This window comes from Cydia amplana, chromosome 22, assembly GCF_948474715.1.
Source record: "Cydia amplana chromosome 22, ilCydAmpl1.1, whole genome shotgun sequence".
Lineage (NCBI taxonomy): Eukaryota > Metazoa > Arthropoda > Insecta > Lepidoptera > Tortricidae > Cydia > Cydia amplana.
The window spans coordinates 11,125,052-11,142,586 of NC_086090.1; the positions used below are offsets into that span (position 1 = coordinate 11,125,052).

At 41.4% G+C, this 17,535-nt stretch overlaps 1 protein-coding gene across 2 annotated transcripts; it reads right to left on the bottom strand.

Moving 5' to 3' along the window:
- Nucleotides 1-6,427: 6,427 nt before the first annotated feature.
- Nucleotides 6,428-17,251, bottom strand: LOC134658344 (MAM and LDL-receptor class A domain-containing protein 1-like). Of its 2 annotated transcripts, none has more exons than XM_063513971.1 (10): nt 17,108-17,251; nt 13,655-13,843; nt 12,988-13,146; nt 12,148-12,315; nt 11,344-11,470; nt 10,223-10,391; nt 9,542-9,668; nt 8,449-8,580; nt 7,697-8,092; nt 6,428-6,606 (listed from the first exon to the last, which is right to left on the bottom strand). In XM_063513971.1, exons 1-10 carry the CDS (start codon nt 17,157-17,159, stop codon nt 6,440-6,442), a joined length of 1,686 nt encoding a protein of 561 aa, XP_063370041.1. In that variant the 5' UTR covers nt 17,160-17,251; the 3' UTR covers nt 6,428-6,439. The 2 variants fall into 2 exon arrangements, with proteins under 2 accessions (XP_063370041.1, XP_063370042.1); XM_063513972.1 differs by having other exon boundaries at nt 13,655-13,836; nt 17,104-17,251.
- Nucleotides 17,252-17,535: the final 284 nt, after the last annotated feature.

The following is a 17,535-nucleotide window of genomic DNA, read 5'->3' on the forward strand; positions in this document are numbered from 1 at the left end:
TAACCGTAATACAAAATCCGTCATGAGGTTGGCCTCTGGAGTCGATTGAGAAACAGACATATTTGGTCTTCTGGACGTTTAATGTCAGCAGGTTGGAATCGAGCCACTCTACAACTAGTTTTAAGTTAAGCTCCGCGGTGCTCTGGACTTCTGGCCAGGTTTTTCCGCGTACCAGAATAGCTGTATCATCGGCAAACGATATAGTTATAGCATTTGTTAGTTTAAGGTTACAGAGGCCGTTGATGTAAGCCAAAAACAAAGTTGGGCCGAGTACACTTCCCTGGGGGACCCCAAAATCTACGTTAGCAAAGTCGCTGGCATTGTCTCCCACCCGAACACATTGCTTACGATCTCGTAAGTAAGATTCAAACCACTTAAGTGGGAGTCCCCTGATGCCAAGGCTCTCGAGTTTAGCCAAAAGGATCGGAATAGAAACTGTATCGAAGGCCTTGGCAAGATCTAAAAATAATCCTACGCACTTTTCGCCTTTATCTAAGGAATCTACAATTTTACCAACAAGTAGGTCAATCGCTTGTTCGGTGGATCTCTTTTGTCTAAAGCCAAATTGGTTAGGCGACAGGCTGTTATTGCGCTCAAGAAACAACAACAACTGTGCATTGATAATTTTCTCAATGAGTTTACCAATTATACTAAGCAAGGAAATTGGCCTATAGTTAGTGACTTGTTCTCTACTACCCGCCTTGTAAATTGGTGTTACTGAAGCTAGTTTGAGAAGATTTGGGAAAGTAGCGGAAGTTATGCTCAGATTACACAAATAAGTGATGGGCTCGGTAACGCTAGTCACAGTCATTTTTAATAAATCTGGTGTGATACCGTCTAATCCCGGGGAACTACCAGCCTTTAATTGACTAATAAAAGAAGCTACCTCGTGAGTGTCTGTAGGTCGGAGGAAGAATGACGAAACCGGAGAACATTCACCCTGGTGCATTTTGGCCAAGTACGTCTCACTTACTCCCATTCTATTGAGCGTCACCTCCGCTAAATTCTTACCGACGGAACTAAAAAAGGTATTTACTGTATTTAGCGAAATTTTAGGGTTCGTATCAAGTTCAAGAAGCTCAGAAGCTTGGGAGCGGGTAGACGCAATATTGCATGCCGATTTTACCGTCTTCCATGTCTTTTTTGCATCTAGGCGTGCTTCTAAAAGCTCTCGCTGATGATGCTTAGCTTTAACTTCTTTTAAAATATCAGCGCAAGTGTTCCTATATTTTTTATATTGGTTTTGGATGCTCTCATCGTTAGGGTTTTTATTTGCTTGTTGGTGCAACCTGCTTCTCTTTCGTATACATTTTAGGAGCCCGGGAGTAATCCATTGTTTAATTGTACGTTTAGAGTTACTTACTCGGACACATTGTTTGTGCTTTTTAATTATGTTTGTAAGTGAGGTACACAAAAAATCACACGCTACATTTACGTCATCTATCTGGTATAAAGGTGACCAATCTATATTCTTAATTTCAGAATCAATAGCTTTTAAATCAAGTTTAGTGATATATTTACGTTTTTCGTTCGATATCGCATGGTCAAAGAGTGTCATAATAAGAAGATGATCTGTGATATCTTCGTTGCAAGTGATGACTGCCACCTTTAGTTTGGATCTTATCATGACGTGATCTAAGCAATTGTTCCCTCGAGTGGGCAAAAAATTACCCGAGTAGAAGCCGTGCTCCGAACAAACATTTAGGTAGTCGTCAGCACCGCCGCTGCACGCGTTTGGCGTGATGTTTAAGTTAATATCGCCCGTTATGATAACATGTTTACAGTCTGTGCCATGTGATAAAAACGTATCTAACGAATCCAAGAAGGTCGCAGGGTTACAATAACTAGGCGATCTGTATATTCCTATTAAGTCAAATTCATTGTTGATTCTTAGAAATAAAGCATTTGCCTCTTTAAAATTATTTTTTAGGACCTTTACACTAAAATTTTCTTTGACAAAAATAATTACTCCGTCATTTTGCAAGTATTGCTGGTCTGACGCAAAGCAATTATAACCCTGGAGGGTCGGTAGCTGGGGGCATACCTGTAGCCAACACTCCGTCAGTACTATAGCATCAGGCGCGAGATTAGCTCGTTTTAGCACACACTTAAAGTAATCAAAGTTGCGCTGATGGCTACGTATGTTTTGAGTGATCAGCATAAAAGGCTTTTTAAATGTATTTTTAATCGCAATACAATCTTCTAGGCATGAAACATGTCTGTTATCGCACAGCTGGGTCGCGTCAATATCGTCAGCCACAGTATTTAAACCGCCCGTGACAAATGATTAATACAAACTTTTCCACTATATATCGAATAATAACCGACTGTATTAGAACAGACACGCTTCATTAGTGCTTTAGGATAAAAATGAACTGTAAAGTTAATGTTGGTATCAACTAATAGACATAGTATTACGTTAGTTAAATAAAACCCACGCCGAATGTAGTTTAAACAGGCAGATAGATGTAAATAGATGCTTGAAAGATAAAATAAAAATTCGAGAGTTACATAATAATATTTATTGTTTATTGGACATGATTTATTATTTTTGTAAGTATTAATACCATGCAAGTTTTCATTATTTTGTTTATGACGAGTGTGCTGTAAGTTGTATAGTGTATTTGGAAAGGTACGTAAAGAACTAAGTATATTAATACATAGGCAACCATAATAAGTGACCACATTATAACAGAGACATAGAATTTGTTTGTGTGGCCGCCGCAGCCGCGCGTTATCAGTGCATAAGTAAAAAGAATAGATCAGTTGTAGTAAATAGTAAAAAAGTAAGTAAAAAAGTAAGTAAAGTAAGTAAAAATAAAGATGAATTGGTTTTAGTGTTTTTTTTTTATAAAAATAAATAAATATAAATTTTAACTCGCTAGGTGACACAGTATCTATATCTACAGTATCGGGTTTTTTTAATTTTTCAGGCGACAGTGACAACTAATTCCACAGTTTAGCTGTGCGAGGCAGGATTGAAATGTTGTGGCGTCTCTGCGTTGTTTTTTTCTAATGTTTTTTGCAACAGGCTATAAGAATTGTCAATTTGTCAGCGACACAACCGGCTACTGAACCAGAACACCCGGCTACGCATTCAGAGAGACCTCAGCCCCACACTAGTGTCTTTCGAGCGTCGGCGTCTAGTCAGCACTATAGAAAACGTTGCGTCGAGCAGCAGCCATAGAGTTGGCTAGACGCCGACGCTCGGGAGATGCTAGTGTGGGGTAGCCCTCAGAGTTATTACCAAGTCGGTACCTCCCGTAGTAGCCGACTATGTCTACGAACTTACGATACGAAGGCCATTAGATATTCTAGTCAGACTATTATCGCGGTAGATAAAACGCCTGCATTATCAGAGCGTGACGGATGCTTTTTGCATAGCGATAAACGATATATATATACCTACAAACGTTTACTTACTTGTACGATATACAAACGTTTACTTGTATTTAATAACATCAGGGGCCCGTTTCTCAAAAGCTTGTAACTTGTAATACCAGCGGATGTCACTTTTTGGCAGCTTTAGTTAGAAAGGGACTTACACTTGTATTAGTAACTTTTGAGAAACGGGCCCCTGTATGTAGGTTTGATTTCCAGAAGAGTTAAACTTGTAGGTATTGTCATAAGATTACCTACAGTCAGTAGCAGAAGTTGCTAAGCGGGCGAGGTGCTCAAAATTACCTTGACACACTCTTATTCTCTTAACAATAAAGTCGTGTCAAGATCATTTTGAACACCTGGCCCGCTTAGCAATTTCTGCTGCTGACTTGACCCGCCACAACACCAACTTCGTTTACGCTTGACTCTCAAAAACCTCGCGTGATATTACGTAAGAACTGTTTTTACCCTACAGAGCTTTGTAATCCCCCGGCACCCGACTGACCCTTCGAAACCCTTACGTGATTAATGAATAACCCCTCATTGACAACTGGCAGTGGTTAAAAATAATTCGAGTTTTCTCGAGCTCCCTGTATAGGCAACTGTTGACCCTTACTTTTATTTTATTTGTTATTTATTGTGATACTTTACTTGACTAAATAATTTGACCTTAGTTTCGGGCAAATAAATCAACGAATATACGACCCTTATCGTTCTTGTCAAATTATCATATTGACAATATACTCGTAAAACATGATTATTGAATAAGAATAAGTATTATAGTAAACAAGGAGTTTGTTTAGTAGGTGTTAAGGCTTAAATGTTACTACTATACTTAACTAAATATGGACCGCTGCTGGGGCCCGTTTCTCAAAAGCTTGTAATAAAAGTGGTCAAAAAGTGACATCCGCTTGTATTACAAGTTTCAAGCTTTTGAGAAAGTCTGAATTTTTTTTTATTAGTCCTTAAATTGTTACGAATACTTTTCCGGCTGAAAGTATTATTACTGAATCGCGATTAGAAAGGGATTGAGATAGCTGTCAATCCATATTGATTTTGACGTAAGTGTATGGAAATCTGTTATTTCTAATCCCTTTCTGATCGCGATTCAGTAATACTCGTAAACATAACTATCAAAACTTTTTTTAACAGGCTTGCGTTATTGACATGCTACGAGTACAAGTCGTCTACAACTCGTATAAGAACGAGTTAAATTTACTTCGGCTTTTCCACGAATTACTTATATACAATTACTTATATGCTAATATTTGAAACAATATGAAGAATTACCTATTGAAAATACCTATATTATCCATACGAGAGGCGAACTTATGACATAAATGACTTGGCTAAGAAATATCTCTCTAACTTTAAAAATATCGTTAATATAATACCTAATATGATAATAGAACCTTTCATTTCCCCATTCCTATCATATTCAAATCAAGAAACCTATAAATAATTCAAATAAATACTTCACTCAAACATTATCCATTTTCTTTGCCATAAGATTTGAGACGAAACTATTTTTAGATTCTTAGTCAGGCAAAGCTTTTAGTAACTAGGCTTTTACCTAGATTTTAGATTAACATTTCAGTCTGAAAACAACGCAACGTAAGGTATTACTCGGGTCGGGTACGGAAAAACCTAGCTTTTTATTACCGAGAAGGCCTTGGCACCAAATAAATTAAGTTTTTATCGGACACGCGTATCGCAGACTCGTTAACAACACAAATACCAAACTATAAACATATATGCACCACATAAACACACATATAGTATACCCGTTACATAAAACCTCCAAGAAGGCTTAAGTTTACGACTATTTTAAGAATAAAGCCAAAGAAATCCAATTTGGAACGTTACATAAACAGAAAAAAGTTAATCCAATTAAAAAAATATCGCATTTTAAAATAGGAACTCACCCGCCCCGTTCAGAAATCTCCAAACAACGCGTCGATTTTTAAAAACATTCGAATCACAGGCACTATTTAATTTAGGAATATTTACAGTTTTATTTACAGGTCGTGTCCATTTTCGCTGTGGTACTGGCTGGTTGAAACGTCAGTTATTCCGCATATTTTTGCGCATGCGTGTTAATGGCGGATGGTGGGTCGATACGATAAGGTATCGCTAAGGCTGCGCCCTCATGCCGACTTTGGGGCGACGGGGTAGGAAACGAGGTCACGGTTCGTATTCACCCGCGCTTCGGTGTTGCCATGTTTGTAACGTGTTACCAAGGTTATGTTTAAAGTTGGCTGCGTTTCGTTTTACGCAGTATTTACGTGTTTGCTTAAGTTGTTGTTAATGTTATGAATGTCGCTTATAGAGTCTGTGCGGAAAGAGAAGGTAGAATGTATTGGATCCCATACATTTCACAACTTTTCTCTTTTCGCACAGACTCTATTAAAAACCATTTATTTTGATAAAATTTTTCGACGACTTTGATCAAAAGCATCGAAACCCAAATGAGAGACCCAATGTGTAACTTTCATCTGTTTATTTTATTTATATAATGCGATCAAATCTTTTCGCTCTAAAATACTTATCATTTTGAGCATCAAAGTATACTTTAATAAACTAATACACGAGAATGCTGTAGCTGCCACAAACATAAGTAGCTGTCAGTTTAGGATTTTTGAAGTGGAAACTTCTTTAGGGGCGCTGTGCACTTTTTGTGATGGGGAAAAAATGGATGTCATTGAGTTTTCACTTCTGTCGGCTCTCCCGGAGTGCAACACGTTGTTTTTCTCCCTTATTTTGCCCGACCCGACTTATCATTGTGCAGGGATGTAATTAGGAGCGCGCGTCACGCGCTCCTAATGTCGGGGTACGCGCGCTCCGAATGTCGGGTTTCGCCCGACCTGTTTATAGCGTGTAGGGCGCTTCAGGCGTCCTGGAACTAAGAGCTCGCGTTCGCGCTCTCCAAATGTACAGCCCCCTCCACACTGGCGCGAAGCCGCGATTCACGCACAGTCTGGCGGGGGCTTAGGGCTTCGCCCGACTTATTATAGGGCTCTAGGAGGATGAGAAATGAAACAGATAGTGTTGTTAGTATTTAATCATGATCACTGGTGAGGTAGCGCACCTCGGGGTCTCGGGCCGCGCGGCCGCGCAGGCGCGCCAGCACCGCGCGGCCGCGCGCGCTCCGCGCCGCCAGCGCCGCGCCGACTATTAGCACGCAGAATACTAGCAACGTTATCACGCCCGCCGCTGCGCTGGACCCTGAGAGAAAATAGTTATTTTCACCACACCTGAGCGCCTACCGCGAACCACGTTCGACGTCTTGCCTCTCTGTCGCACTTGTAAATTCGTACGCAAGTGTGACAGGGAGGTAACACGTCGAACGTGGTTCGCGGTAGGCCCTCAGCTCGGAAAGGCTTACTTTGCACTTCAAAAACTGATAGCAAAGTTTCATTTTATTCACATGTGAGGCGAAGTAATCAAATGTAAATTTTGAGTTGTTTTCTTATGTTTGCTGGTTGATTTGAATTTTAAATGATGATTTTTAATGATAAATATTTAATAACATTCATTTGGATTTGATTTGTTTTGTTTTTGTTTGATATCTTACAGTTAATATTTTCTTCGGATTAGTGTGGTGAAAAATGTTGTGTTTCACACTCGGGGGCAAATTTTGTTTAACCCTCGTGCTTTGAAACCCTCGCAACGCTCAAAATTCCATTTTTCGAACCACTCGCTACGCTCGTGGTTCAATTTTGGCATCTTTCGCTTGCTATAACTATCGTTTTACAAGGGGGCAAAGTTGTTGTTTAACCGCTAGTGCTAATATTGATACCCGAGCAAGCGAAAGATTCCAAAATTGAACCACGAGCGTAGCGAGTTATTCGAAAAATGGAATCTTGTGCGTTGCGAGGATCTCAAAGCACGAGGGTTAATCAATGTTTTACCCCCGAATGAAACAAAATTTTTCACCACACCAACCCGAAGAAAATATTAACTGTAAGATATCAAGCAAAATCAAACAAAATAAAATCTAAATGAATGTTATTAAATATTTATCATTTAAAATTCAATTCAACCAGCAAACATAAGAAAACAACTCAAAATTTGCATTTGATTACTTTGCCTCACATGTGAATAAAATGCAAATTTGCAATCACTTTTTTAACAATCAAGAGAGCCTTTACCAGTCGATGTGGACGTGGTGAAAAGAAAATTATAGGCCAGGACTGCCTCATTTCAAACATAGAGAGAATCATACTGTCTTTGTCTTACGCTAATGCTAGCACCCAAAAAAAAGGATGACTATAATTGTATTGGCTCAGCAATCACGGATTGTGACTGTACGTACCTTTTGACTTGTCTTGCACAATTTTCTTCGCTGCGCTTGCATGTTTCGCTCTATCCACGTCTCTTCGGACCTCGGCCGTTATTCCTTTTACAGTAGTCGTAACCAGTACCTTAGTAGCCACTTTAACCGTAGTCATCTTTACAGGAGTTACAGGTATATGTGTTCCGTATGGTATAGTAGTCGGAATTGGTCTAGGGCGTTCCGTAGTCGTTGTAGTAAGCGCAGGTTTAGGAGTAGTGGGTTTAGGAGTAGTGGGTTTAGGGGTAGTGGTTGTAGGTCTAGGGGTAATGGTTGTAGAGGTAGTAGTGGTAGGTAGAGTAGTGAATATAAGTTTTTCTGTTCTTGGGGCGTCTGAAGGAGTTTTCGTTGTGGTTGTATCGTCGTCGAACCTATTGGCTGTAATAAAAAAAACAGTGTTAAGTTTCAACAATAGGTATATAGGTTATAAGTACTGGTAGTTTGTCGATGAGTTAGATCAGTTCAAATAACAGACGATGTTGGCGCATAAATAGATTGATAAAGAATTCTTAGTGTAAGGCCTGAGTGGACGCTCGAAGCGGAGCGTTAGGCGGGGCGTGCAGCGTGGCTGTGGGCTCACGCGTGATGTGAGCAGCGTGCACTAAGGCCGCTCCTATACGTGCGCATTTGTTTAACATGCACGCCGCACGCCCCGCCTCGCTGCACGCCCAACTCGAGCGTCCACTCAGGTCTTACACTAATACGTTTTTTATTGGAAGTAATAATCCGCTCACCCAAGTCCGAGTTGAAGACACAGACTTCAAGAAAGTCGGCACAGCAGTCGCTGTCGCTGATGCAGGCCGTGCTGCACCCGCAGCCTCGGTGCGGTGTTGTCTGCTCCGAGCAGCGCCCCGCGCAAGACTCCGCTTTAACATACAAAGATACAAGAATTGTGAGTGCTAGCATAAGTGCGTAATAGGCTAAGAGAATAGTTATTTGTACAACAAGAGATCAAAGTTTGATATTTCTTCAAGTGCTTATTTTGAGTCCCGTGCAAGCGAAAGATTCTATACTATAGTAATTTAGAATCTTGAGCGTAGTAAGGGACTCAAAAGCGCACGAGATGTAAATAACTTTGGTCTCGTGTAGTTCACAAAACTTTTCACCTCAGCAGTGAGAACATATTAGAGAACCCGAAAAATGTATTCCTTCTTCATCACTTACCTCTATTCACTCATGTTTTCTTAAGATACTCGTATACCAACAATTAAGTTTTCACCTCAACAGCTCGAACAAGGGTACTTTGCTACTTAAAAACAGTGAGCAAAATTGCATTTTGCTCATTGAGTGAGACTGTGAGACTGTGACTGTTGCTCACTGTTTTTAAGTAGCAAAGTACCCTTGTTCGAGCTGCTGAGGTGAAAAAATATATACTTACCTAATAGGCAAATCACTGATAGGAACCCTAGTGTAAATTTCATTCGATCGCATGACATGCGTTTGCGTTATGTTTTTCCGGTTTTTCGACAGCGCGCCAAGCGGGACGTTTTGAAAACTCGTAATCCCATACAAACTGACATTTAACGCAAACGCGTACGTCACGTCACGATATTGAATCTAATACCTTTAAACGAGCAATTCTTGTATATTTAATTATTTATATGTACATATATATACGTTACGGGGATCTCGGGAACGGCTCTAACGATTTCGATGAAATTTGCTATATGGGGGTTTTCGAGGGCGAAAAATCGATCTAGCTAGGTTTTATCTCTGGGAAAACGCGCATTTTTGAGTTTTTATATGTTTTCCGAGCAAAGCTCGGTCTCCCAGATATTGAAATTTACACTAGGGGACCTAGGGGTAAGGAATAGAGTTAATACTTACGTATATCTTCAGCCGGAGTGACGGCGCTAGCGAAAGCCTGTTCACACTGAGGTCCCGATAGAATAGCTACGTCGTCTATGGCGATGTCACTGGTGAAGCTGGTGCCTCGGATACCCTCGATTACTATCTGGAAACCAATAAGTAGTTTAAGAGGAATTAAAGGAGACTTTCATTTTGAGAATGGAAAACTTATCTCCACAGGTAAATATGCAATTTTTTGACACTTAGAAGGCACATCAGGCGGCTTAGCCAAGGTGACAATCGCTTGCGCTTCGCCATCGAATCGCTTTGTGTCTCTCTATCACTCTTCCATATTAGTGTGACAGTGACAGTTGCGTTTCGTTCGCTACGGAGCGTTAGCGATTGGCATGTTGTCTACGGGGCCAGGGGGCCTAGCCAAGACCAAGATGCCAATCGTTGATAGAAAACGCCAATCGAAATAGTCACATGACTCTTCGTAGCATCTGTCATTCCCTATACAATTATTTACTCATTTGTCGATGTACGATTGTCATCAGGCCCCAGTTCTTATTAACGAGTGGTAAAACTCTCTGTCTCGGGCGATATCATTTGTACCATCGCCCACACTGTTAACTGACTGTTCGTAAACCTTATTACAAAAGGCATAAGGGCCACCGATAGACAGTTAAGACTGTTAAGAGTGTTGCAGTTTGTACTAACCTGAAAATTATCAGAAACGTCTTTAAGGTACGACACGTTTCTGAACCATTCGTCTCCCTGGTTCCCCCACTTCTCGAACAGGAGGTACTGTTCTCTCGTCTCGCTATCGTCCAGGATCTGGTCTTTCTGGCTTTCAGGTATTTGGTACACTCGGAGACCGCCGATGGACCTGGAAAGGCAAGGATCGGTGTTGTTAACTGGCCATATGTGAAAATTATTGCAGCGAGGGGAGACCGATGGTAGGTAATTTGTGTTAGCAATTGAATGAAATGCCGTAAACCTTAGAGTGGAGGCCCAGGGAAGGGGTCGTCACCCACCAGAAAGATGGGTGAATGCCTTAAGGGTGACACGCGGGCCACGACTGGTTCCAAAAGATGAGGGACAGAAAGTCTTCGGTGGATTTGGAGGAGACATATGTCCAGAAACAGGCAAACTAGATGCTGCAATAGATATATTGAGACTTGGGACAGATTGAGTGAAATCTTCAGAAATGTGAGTTCCACAATCGATTGGCAAGCTAACTGATCATTGGTAAACCTTTGCAATTTGCAATAAATGGTGAGTATGAGCATAGAGAAAAAAATATGAGTTAGCTAACTCGAATCGCAACCTTTCTAAGGAGAGACTTTGCCTCCTTGTGTGTGTTCTTGCGGGTCACTTCTGGATGAGATTAGCTCAGGACCGGGACAAGTGGCGCACTAGAAGAGAGGCCTATGCTCAGCAGTGGGCGATAAAGGGCTGATATGATGATGATGTGTTCTGCCGCTTCTACAATGGGCTATGCTCTGAAGAATTGTAGACATGATGCCGTTCTATCACTGCACCGCTCGCCGTCGGCAGGATGTAGGTATATCCTCACACCCTAGAACCTACAAATGGTGGCGGACTATGCGGTTTAGGAGGGAATTCCACCGCAACCTCCCGTTTGAAATGGATTGTGCTCTGGAGAATTGTATGACATGATGCCGTCCGCTTTCTATCACCGCACCGTTCGCCATCGGCAGGATGTTCATCCTCACAACCTAGGAATGGTGGCGGACTGCGGTTTAAGAGGAATTTCCCCGCAACAGGAGGTCCTGTTTAAAAGTGATATGCCTAAATCTTTATAAGTATTATCTTACCTCCCATACATGTGGTAGAAGAATGAAAAGCAGCCATTCTTCTCCAGACCCCCGGCGTACACCGGCGAGATGAGACGCGCCGTGTCGTTCTCCGACTTAGAGGAGCTTTCGATGTACATGTAGTAACCTGAAGATAAGCAATATTTACCTCGTAATTATTTTTAATTTGTATTATATAGGTGGCAAACGAACAGACGAATCGCCAGATGGTAAACAATTAGCGTCGCCCATGGACACCTGCAGCACCAATAGGCTTAGCACAGAAGCGTCGCGACAGACCGCGACAGCATAGATATTTAAACTACCCGTCCCTATGATACGGGTAGTCTCTATTCTTGTGGGCGAGATATTTTCACGGCGCTTCTGTGCTAAGCCCTCAGAGGTACCTACCCTTTAAAAACCTGAACACACCTTTTTAAAAATACCTCATACTGAAGTTTAAAAGAACCTCATACTGTAGCCCCTGGGGCTGTCCATAAATTACGTCATCTATTATTGACGATTTTTGTATACCCTAAAATCATCCAAAAATCATGCCTCGAATGACCCCGTTTCCTCCTACGTCATGCTACCATCATCCGATGTCCCCCAATTTGAAATGACGTAATTTATGAATAGCCCCCCTCGAGAAAAACTCGGCAGGGAGTTCATTCCACAGCCGGAGCGTCCGCGGGAGGAAATTCTCCTTAAACCGCACAGTCCTCGACCGTTTCGGTTCTAGGAAGTGAGGACGAAAACCCTGCCGATGGCGAGAGTTGCGGTGGTATAAAGCGGCCCCTGGCATCATGTTAAACTCAAAATTACCTGGCTTGCCTTCCCCGAAGGTATGATCGAACGCCGGTCCCGTAAACAGAAAGGAACTAGGCGTCTTCTTATTAATCCTCGTCCAGTCAAAATCGTGGCGCGAGTCCTGCGTCCATCCGCACAGAGTGGGAGTCTCGAAGTCACAAGATAGCTCGACGGGTGCAGGATCTGTTGGATTATAATTATTAGCGTTACTTAGGTACACAGACAATCCAACCTCTAGACATAGCATAGTCGCGCTACCCCCTCTGCCACACATACGGTAGCGTTACTCCATCTTCGAGTCAATCCCGTGCCGTGATTGGTCCGTGTCTTTGAACGGACCAATCACGGCACGGGATTCGCTCACCTCGTCCCCCCGCACCCCCGTATTTTTGGCAGCATCGGTTTCATGAAAGAATTGGCCTAAGCTCAGTCTAGAGGTTGGATTGTCAGTGCTTAGGTATATAAGACCCGGGGGTATGTCCTTAAACTACGTCCAGTAGAGAGGAATGGGCACTGTGAATTTCATCTCATCTTGTGTGGCAGGGCATAGCACAGCGGATGTATAAGCTTGTTTGCCACTGACGTAGTATAAAAAAAAGGTATGGCAAGGGAAAAAGGGGCTTTACTGTCACGGCGTACTTATGTAAAGTCAAACGCTCTATGTAATTGGCAGAAATAAAGAATCTAGTTCTAAATAAAATACCGAAGAACTATCGTTCACGTTGATATGTAAGTTGTTTGCTGTGCAACTTCACAAAAAAGGTTTAGAATCTCTGTTTCTGTGTTCTTCTAGAGTTTGATGATCACGTAATGTATGGAATGAAGTATAGTGAGAGCTATGGGAAGACAAGGTACCTGACACGCAGACAGGAACAGTCCCATTCCACTTCTGACCGTCGCAGAAGAGCGTAGCGGAGCCCGAGTAGCCGGGGAGACAGAATATGTTCAACCAAGCGTTCCTGTGTGTGGGCATAATAATGGCGTGATCTATTCTAGGCATTGTGCAGCCGCTACCTGTAATGGAGAATCATTTTTGAAGGTCACATTCTATTAAGGATTGAATGAAGTATTATGTTTTAAATAGCTAATAGCCCCTCTTCCTATATATAACTATATTCTCTAAATATCTAGAAACGGGAGGGAAATTTTATAGGGATAAAATAATGGGTCGTCAGGAGATACGTCAATATTTGACCAACTAAAGAGACAGAGTCCATAAAAATACATATTTTGGTCATAAAAGCTAATAGTTTCGAGAAACCGTACATGGAAAATATATGGGAATCCATGGTTAGAAACGAAGAAACGTCTATTGTCTTATGAAAACTACATTCGAGAAACAGAGAATCACTACATAGTATAAAACAAAGTCGCTTCCCGCTGTCTGTTCCTATTCTTTAAAACTACGCAACGGATTTTGATGCGGTTTTTTAATAGATAGAGTGATTCAAGAGGAAGGTTTACGTATAATGTGTTAGCCCGTGCGAAGCCGGGGCGGGTCGCTAGTTATGTGATAACTTACGGACGCAGACAGGTTTGGGCATATCCCACCTGCCGCCTAAGCAGGTGGCGTACTTGTCTCCGACCAGCTGGTACCCTGACAGGCACTCGTACCGCGCCATGCGCCCGCGCTGCTTGAGACGCGCGGTGCCGTGCGCGATCTCGGGCCGCGCGCAGGTCCTGGTGGGCTTCAGGCGGGAGAAGCTGTATTCTGGAACAATATTGAGATTATTATACAATTTAAGAACAAAAGCTTCACCCATCTATGTTTTAAGGGAGTTCCCTCTGCCAACAAACTGTCCTGCAGTTTGGCAGAAGAAGAAAAAATGTAAAATTGGATTTTTCTACTGAATAATGTTTTTTTTTATGTAAAATTAAGGACACTAAGCACAAAAAATTTCGTACATTGACCCGCTATTTCCTATCTCTATCGCATGCGCGTAATTATATTTCTGTCTCGCCCATGATGCCAGCGGTATTTTGGCGGCGGAGGCCAAAGACCACAGGGCCCCTATCAATAAATCTAATGGTCTGAGGGTGTCTGGCCAAGTTAAAAAGGTCACCTCAGGCAAACTCGATGAAGCGGTGAGGGCTCGGGAGATCGAGACTGATAGAGAAAAATCACAAGATCTGATTGGTCAAAATGAATGAATGATTAAAGGAATGGAATTCCTTGCCGGCGTCTATATTTCCGAGCTCATATAACCCGGCAACCTTCAAATCAAGGGTGAACAGGCACCTTCTGGGCAGACTCGCTCCATCGTAGGCCACGTCTTCGCCTCGGCTAGTCTGTGGCCATGAGTAAGCCCATTTTTAATTTAAAAAAAAATCTTCTTGCTCCCCCTCGGTCATCTAGTAAGTTCTACATCAAATCCTTCACTTTCCAGTCTGTAAGGATGTGGAATGCTTTGCCCATTGATGTAAGACGTGCTCAATCCATTTTAAAAAACGTCTAAAAGAGCACTATTTATCTCTTTCTTAGTCTTAGTCATTTCATTCTTATAAGTTAATTCCCTTTTATATTTTCGCTACCTGGCCATTACTTCTCTCGCTTAAATGCTTAATATTTATTTATGTAGTGTATTATTGTAATTTAAATAAATTATTATTCAGAAAAAGCCTGGGGCACTAGACTCTAGAGGCTTGGGTCACTTTTTCTGAGTACCTATATGACATTTATTTCAGTTTATAATTTATATAGTAGTGTGACTAGTACTCGAAATAATAACAAATTAAAATATTTTCTGAAAATAATTTAATTTGTTCTAGTAAATTATTATTCGTCTTTTTTTTCTTTGGGTATGGAAAAGATATACAAATCGAATCCCCACCCCAGTATACGCGGTAGGTATCCAACGATTTTCGTATGTTGTCTCTTACATGCATTATAATCCCAGATTTTCTGACAAATTCCCGCCATCACATTGTAAATTGTTTTTATTGATTATAATTATAAATCTTTCCGCTGTTTTCGAGCTGGCATCCGTCGGAAGCACGAGAGGGCATAGCGTCCGGCTGATAAAAATGTTACCTACAGTACAACCGCATTTATTTTGACGGACTTGTGTTTTTGTAGTTTAAATTGCACATGATTGTTATCTTAATCAGTCAATAGACATTCAGTAGTACATATACTGGACATAGGAGTATATTTTTCAGCTTGGGCGTATTTACCCCAGGGCCAAGGGTGTCATGGCCCGGGGCGGCAGACTATAAGGGGCGGCAAATCAGGGTTTTTATCCTTGTATGATATAGGTACATATTATTATCATCACTTAATGGGGCACCAAATCTTTAAAATACGCCTCTGTATTTCTGCCACTCTATTGTCGAGGCGTTAGAGTGCGTCTTGAGATATTTTTGAGCACCTCAGCCGCTCCGATATATCTGATAGTGACTAACTATTTCATTATTTTAACTGTTTTAAGGTACAAGAAGGATATTAAAGTATTTTTCCTGATAGACGTGACCAATTTAATTTCACCCACCATCATTTACGTAAAATACTAAAATATAATGTCCACCAATGGTTGTCGACTTACGGAAAAGCCCAGGAAAACGCCACTTTTTGCCACGGCTCATAGGAGCCTGGGGTCCGCTTGGCAATTAATCCCAGGCGTGGCCACTAGTTTTTACGAAAGCGACTGCCATCTGACTTTAAATCCCATTAGACCTTATTGGGATTAGTCCAGTTTAGGGTTTGCAATCCGGATCCGAAATGTGTGATATTATCCGGAGCTGGATCCGAATCCCCCCGGATTCGGATAATATCCCCATATTTTCATACATTTCGGATCCGTCGTGCAAACCCTAGTCCGGTTTCCTCACGATGTTTTCCTTGACCGAAAAACGACTGATAAATATTACTAAGACTCCGCTGTCCGTCCGTCCGTCCGTCCGTCTGTCACCAGGCTGTATCTCACGAACCGTGATAGCAAGACAGTTGAAATTTTCACAGATAATGTATTTCTGTTGCCGCTATAACAACAAATACTAAAAACAGAATAAAATAAAGATTTAAGTGGGGTTCCCATACAACAAACGTGATTTTTGACCGAAGTTAAGCAACGTTGGGCGGGGTCAGTTCAGTACTTGGATGGGTGACCGTTTTTTTGCTTGTTTTGCTCTATTTTTTGTTGATGGTGCGGAACCCTCCGTGCGCAAGTCCGACTCGCACTTGGCCGGTTTTTTCATACATTTTGTATGTGTCCCGGCAATTAGAACGCAGACATATTATTTTTTAAGGACGACCCCATATAGTATTAACTTCCAAGCTAATGGTGTTCCCCGGTAAAATATGAAGTGGTATCTTATAGCTAAAATTTAAAGAAACACTGATTTCAATATTCATCTCGCGGAATACGCCTAATAGGGTTAAAAATAACCACAACTTGTATATTTAGTTTAGGTACTATTAGGTACACTACTGGGAGCGCTGGTGCCCTAGCGGTAAGAGCATGCGACTTTCAATCCGGAGGTCGTGGGTTCAAACCCCGGCTCGTACCAATGAGTTTTTCGGAACTTATGTACGAAATATCATTTATTTACCAGTTGCTTTTCGGTGAAGGAAAACATCGTGAGGAAACCGGACTAATCCCAATAAGGCCTAGTTTCCCCTCTGGGTTGGAAGGTCAGATGGCAGTCGCTTTCGTAAAAACTAGTGCCTACGTCAAATCCTGGGATTAGTTGTAAAGCGGACCCCAGGCTCCCATGAGCCATGGCAAAAATGCCGGGATAACGCGAGGAAGAAGAAGAGTTACACTACAAATTAAGGTTTAAATTCCAATTTCTTCCCAGGATTAAAACCGAAACGGGAAAATCAAAATTCTCAATACATTTGTAACGTAAATTTAAACATACACATTACACAATAACCTATTTTACCCTTATTTTTTCGTACCTAAGTTAAATAAAAAATGTACCTATTGAAGAAACTATAATTAGTAGCAGCAAATAGTAAAAATAGAATACTCACGCGCTTCCATCGGCACTAAACAAAACAAAAACAGATAAAAAAACTTTGTCATTTTGAAAACACTTAAAATTAATTTTAATAAAATATATTAATTTTTATCCTAACGACGTCACTGTCGGGGCTAGACTGGGTCCTGTGACATTTCTACTACAATTATAAATCATTCCATGTATTTAAACAAAGATTATTATGTGTAGAGTGGTAATTCGCTATTAAGGTATTGATGCGTAGTACCTACTATATAAAGGCCACTTGCACCATTCCACCAAACCGTAGACCCAGTGTCAAATTGTACTGGTAACCATGGTAACTCCAGGTTCAACCAGTTAACCCCGGGTTACTGAAGGGTGCAAGTGGTGCTAAGTGATGTACCTACAGATTGAGGATAACGCAGGGGCCCGATTTGACTCAAGAAAGATAAGAAGGAG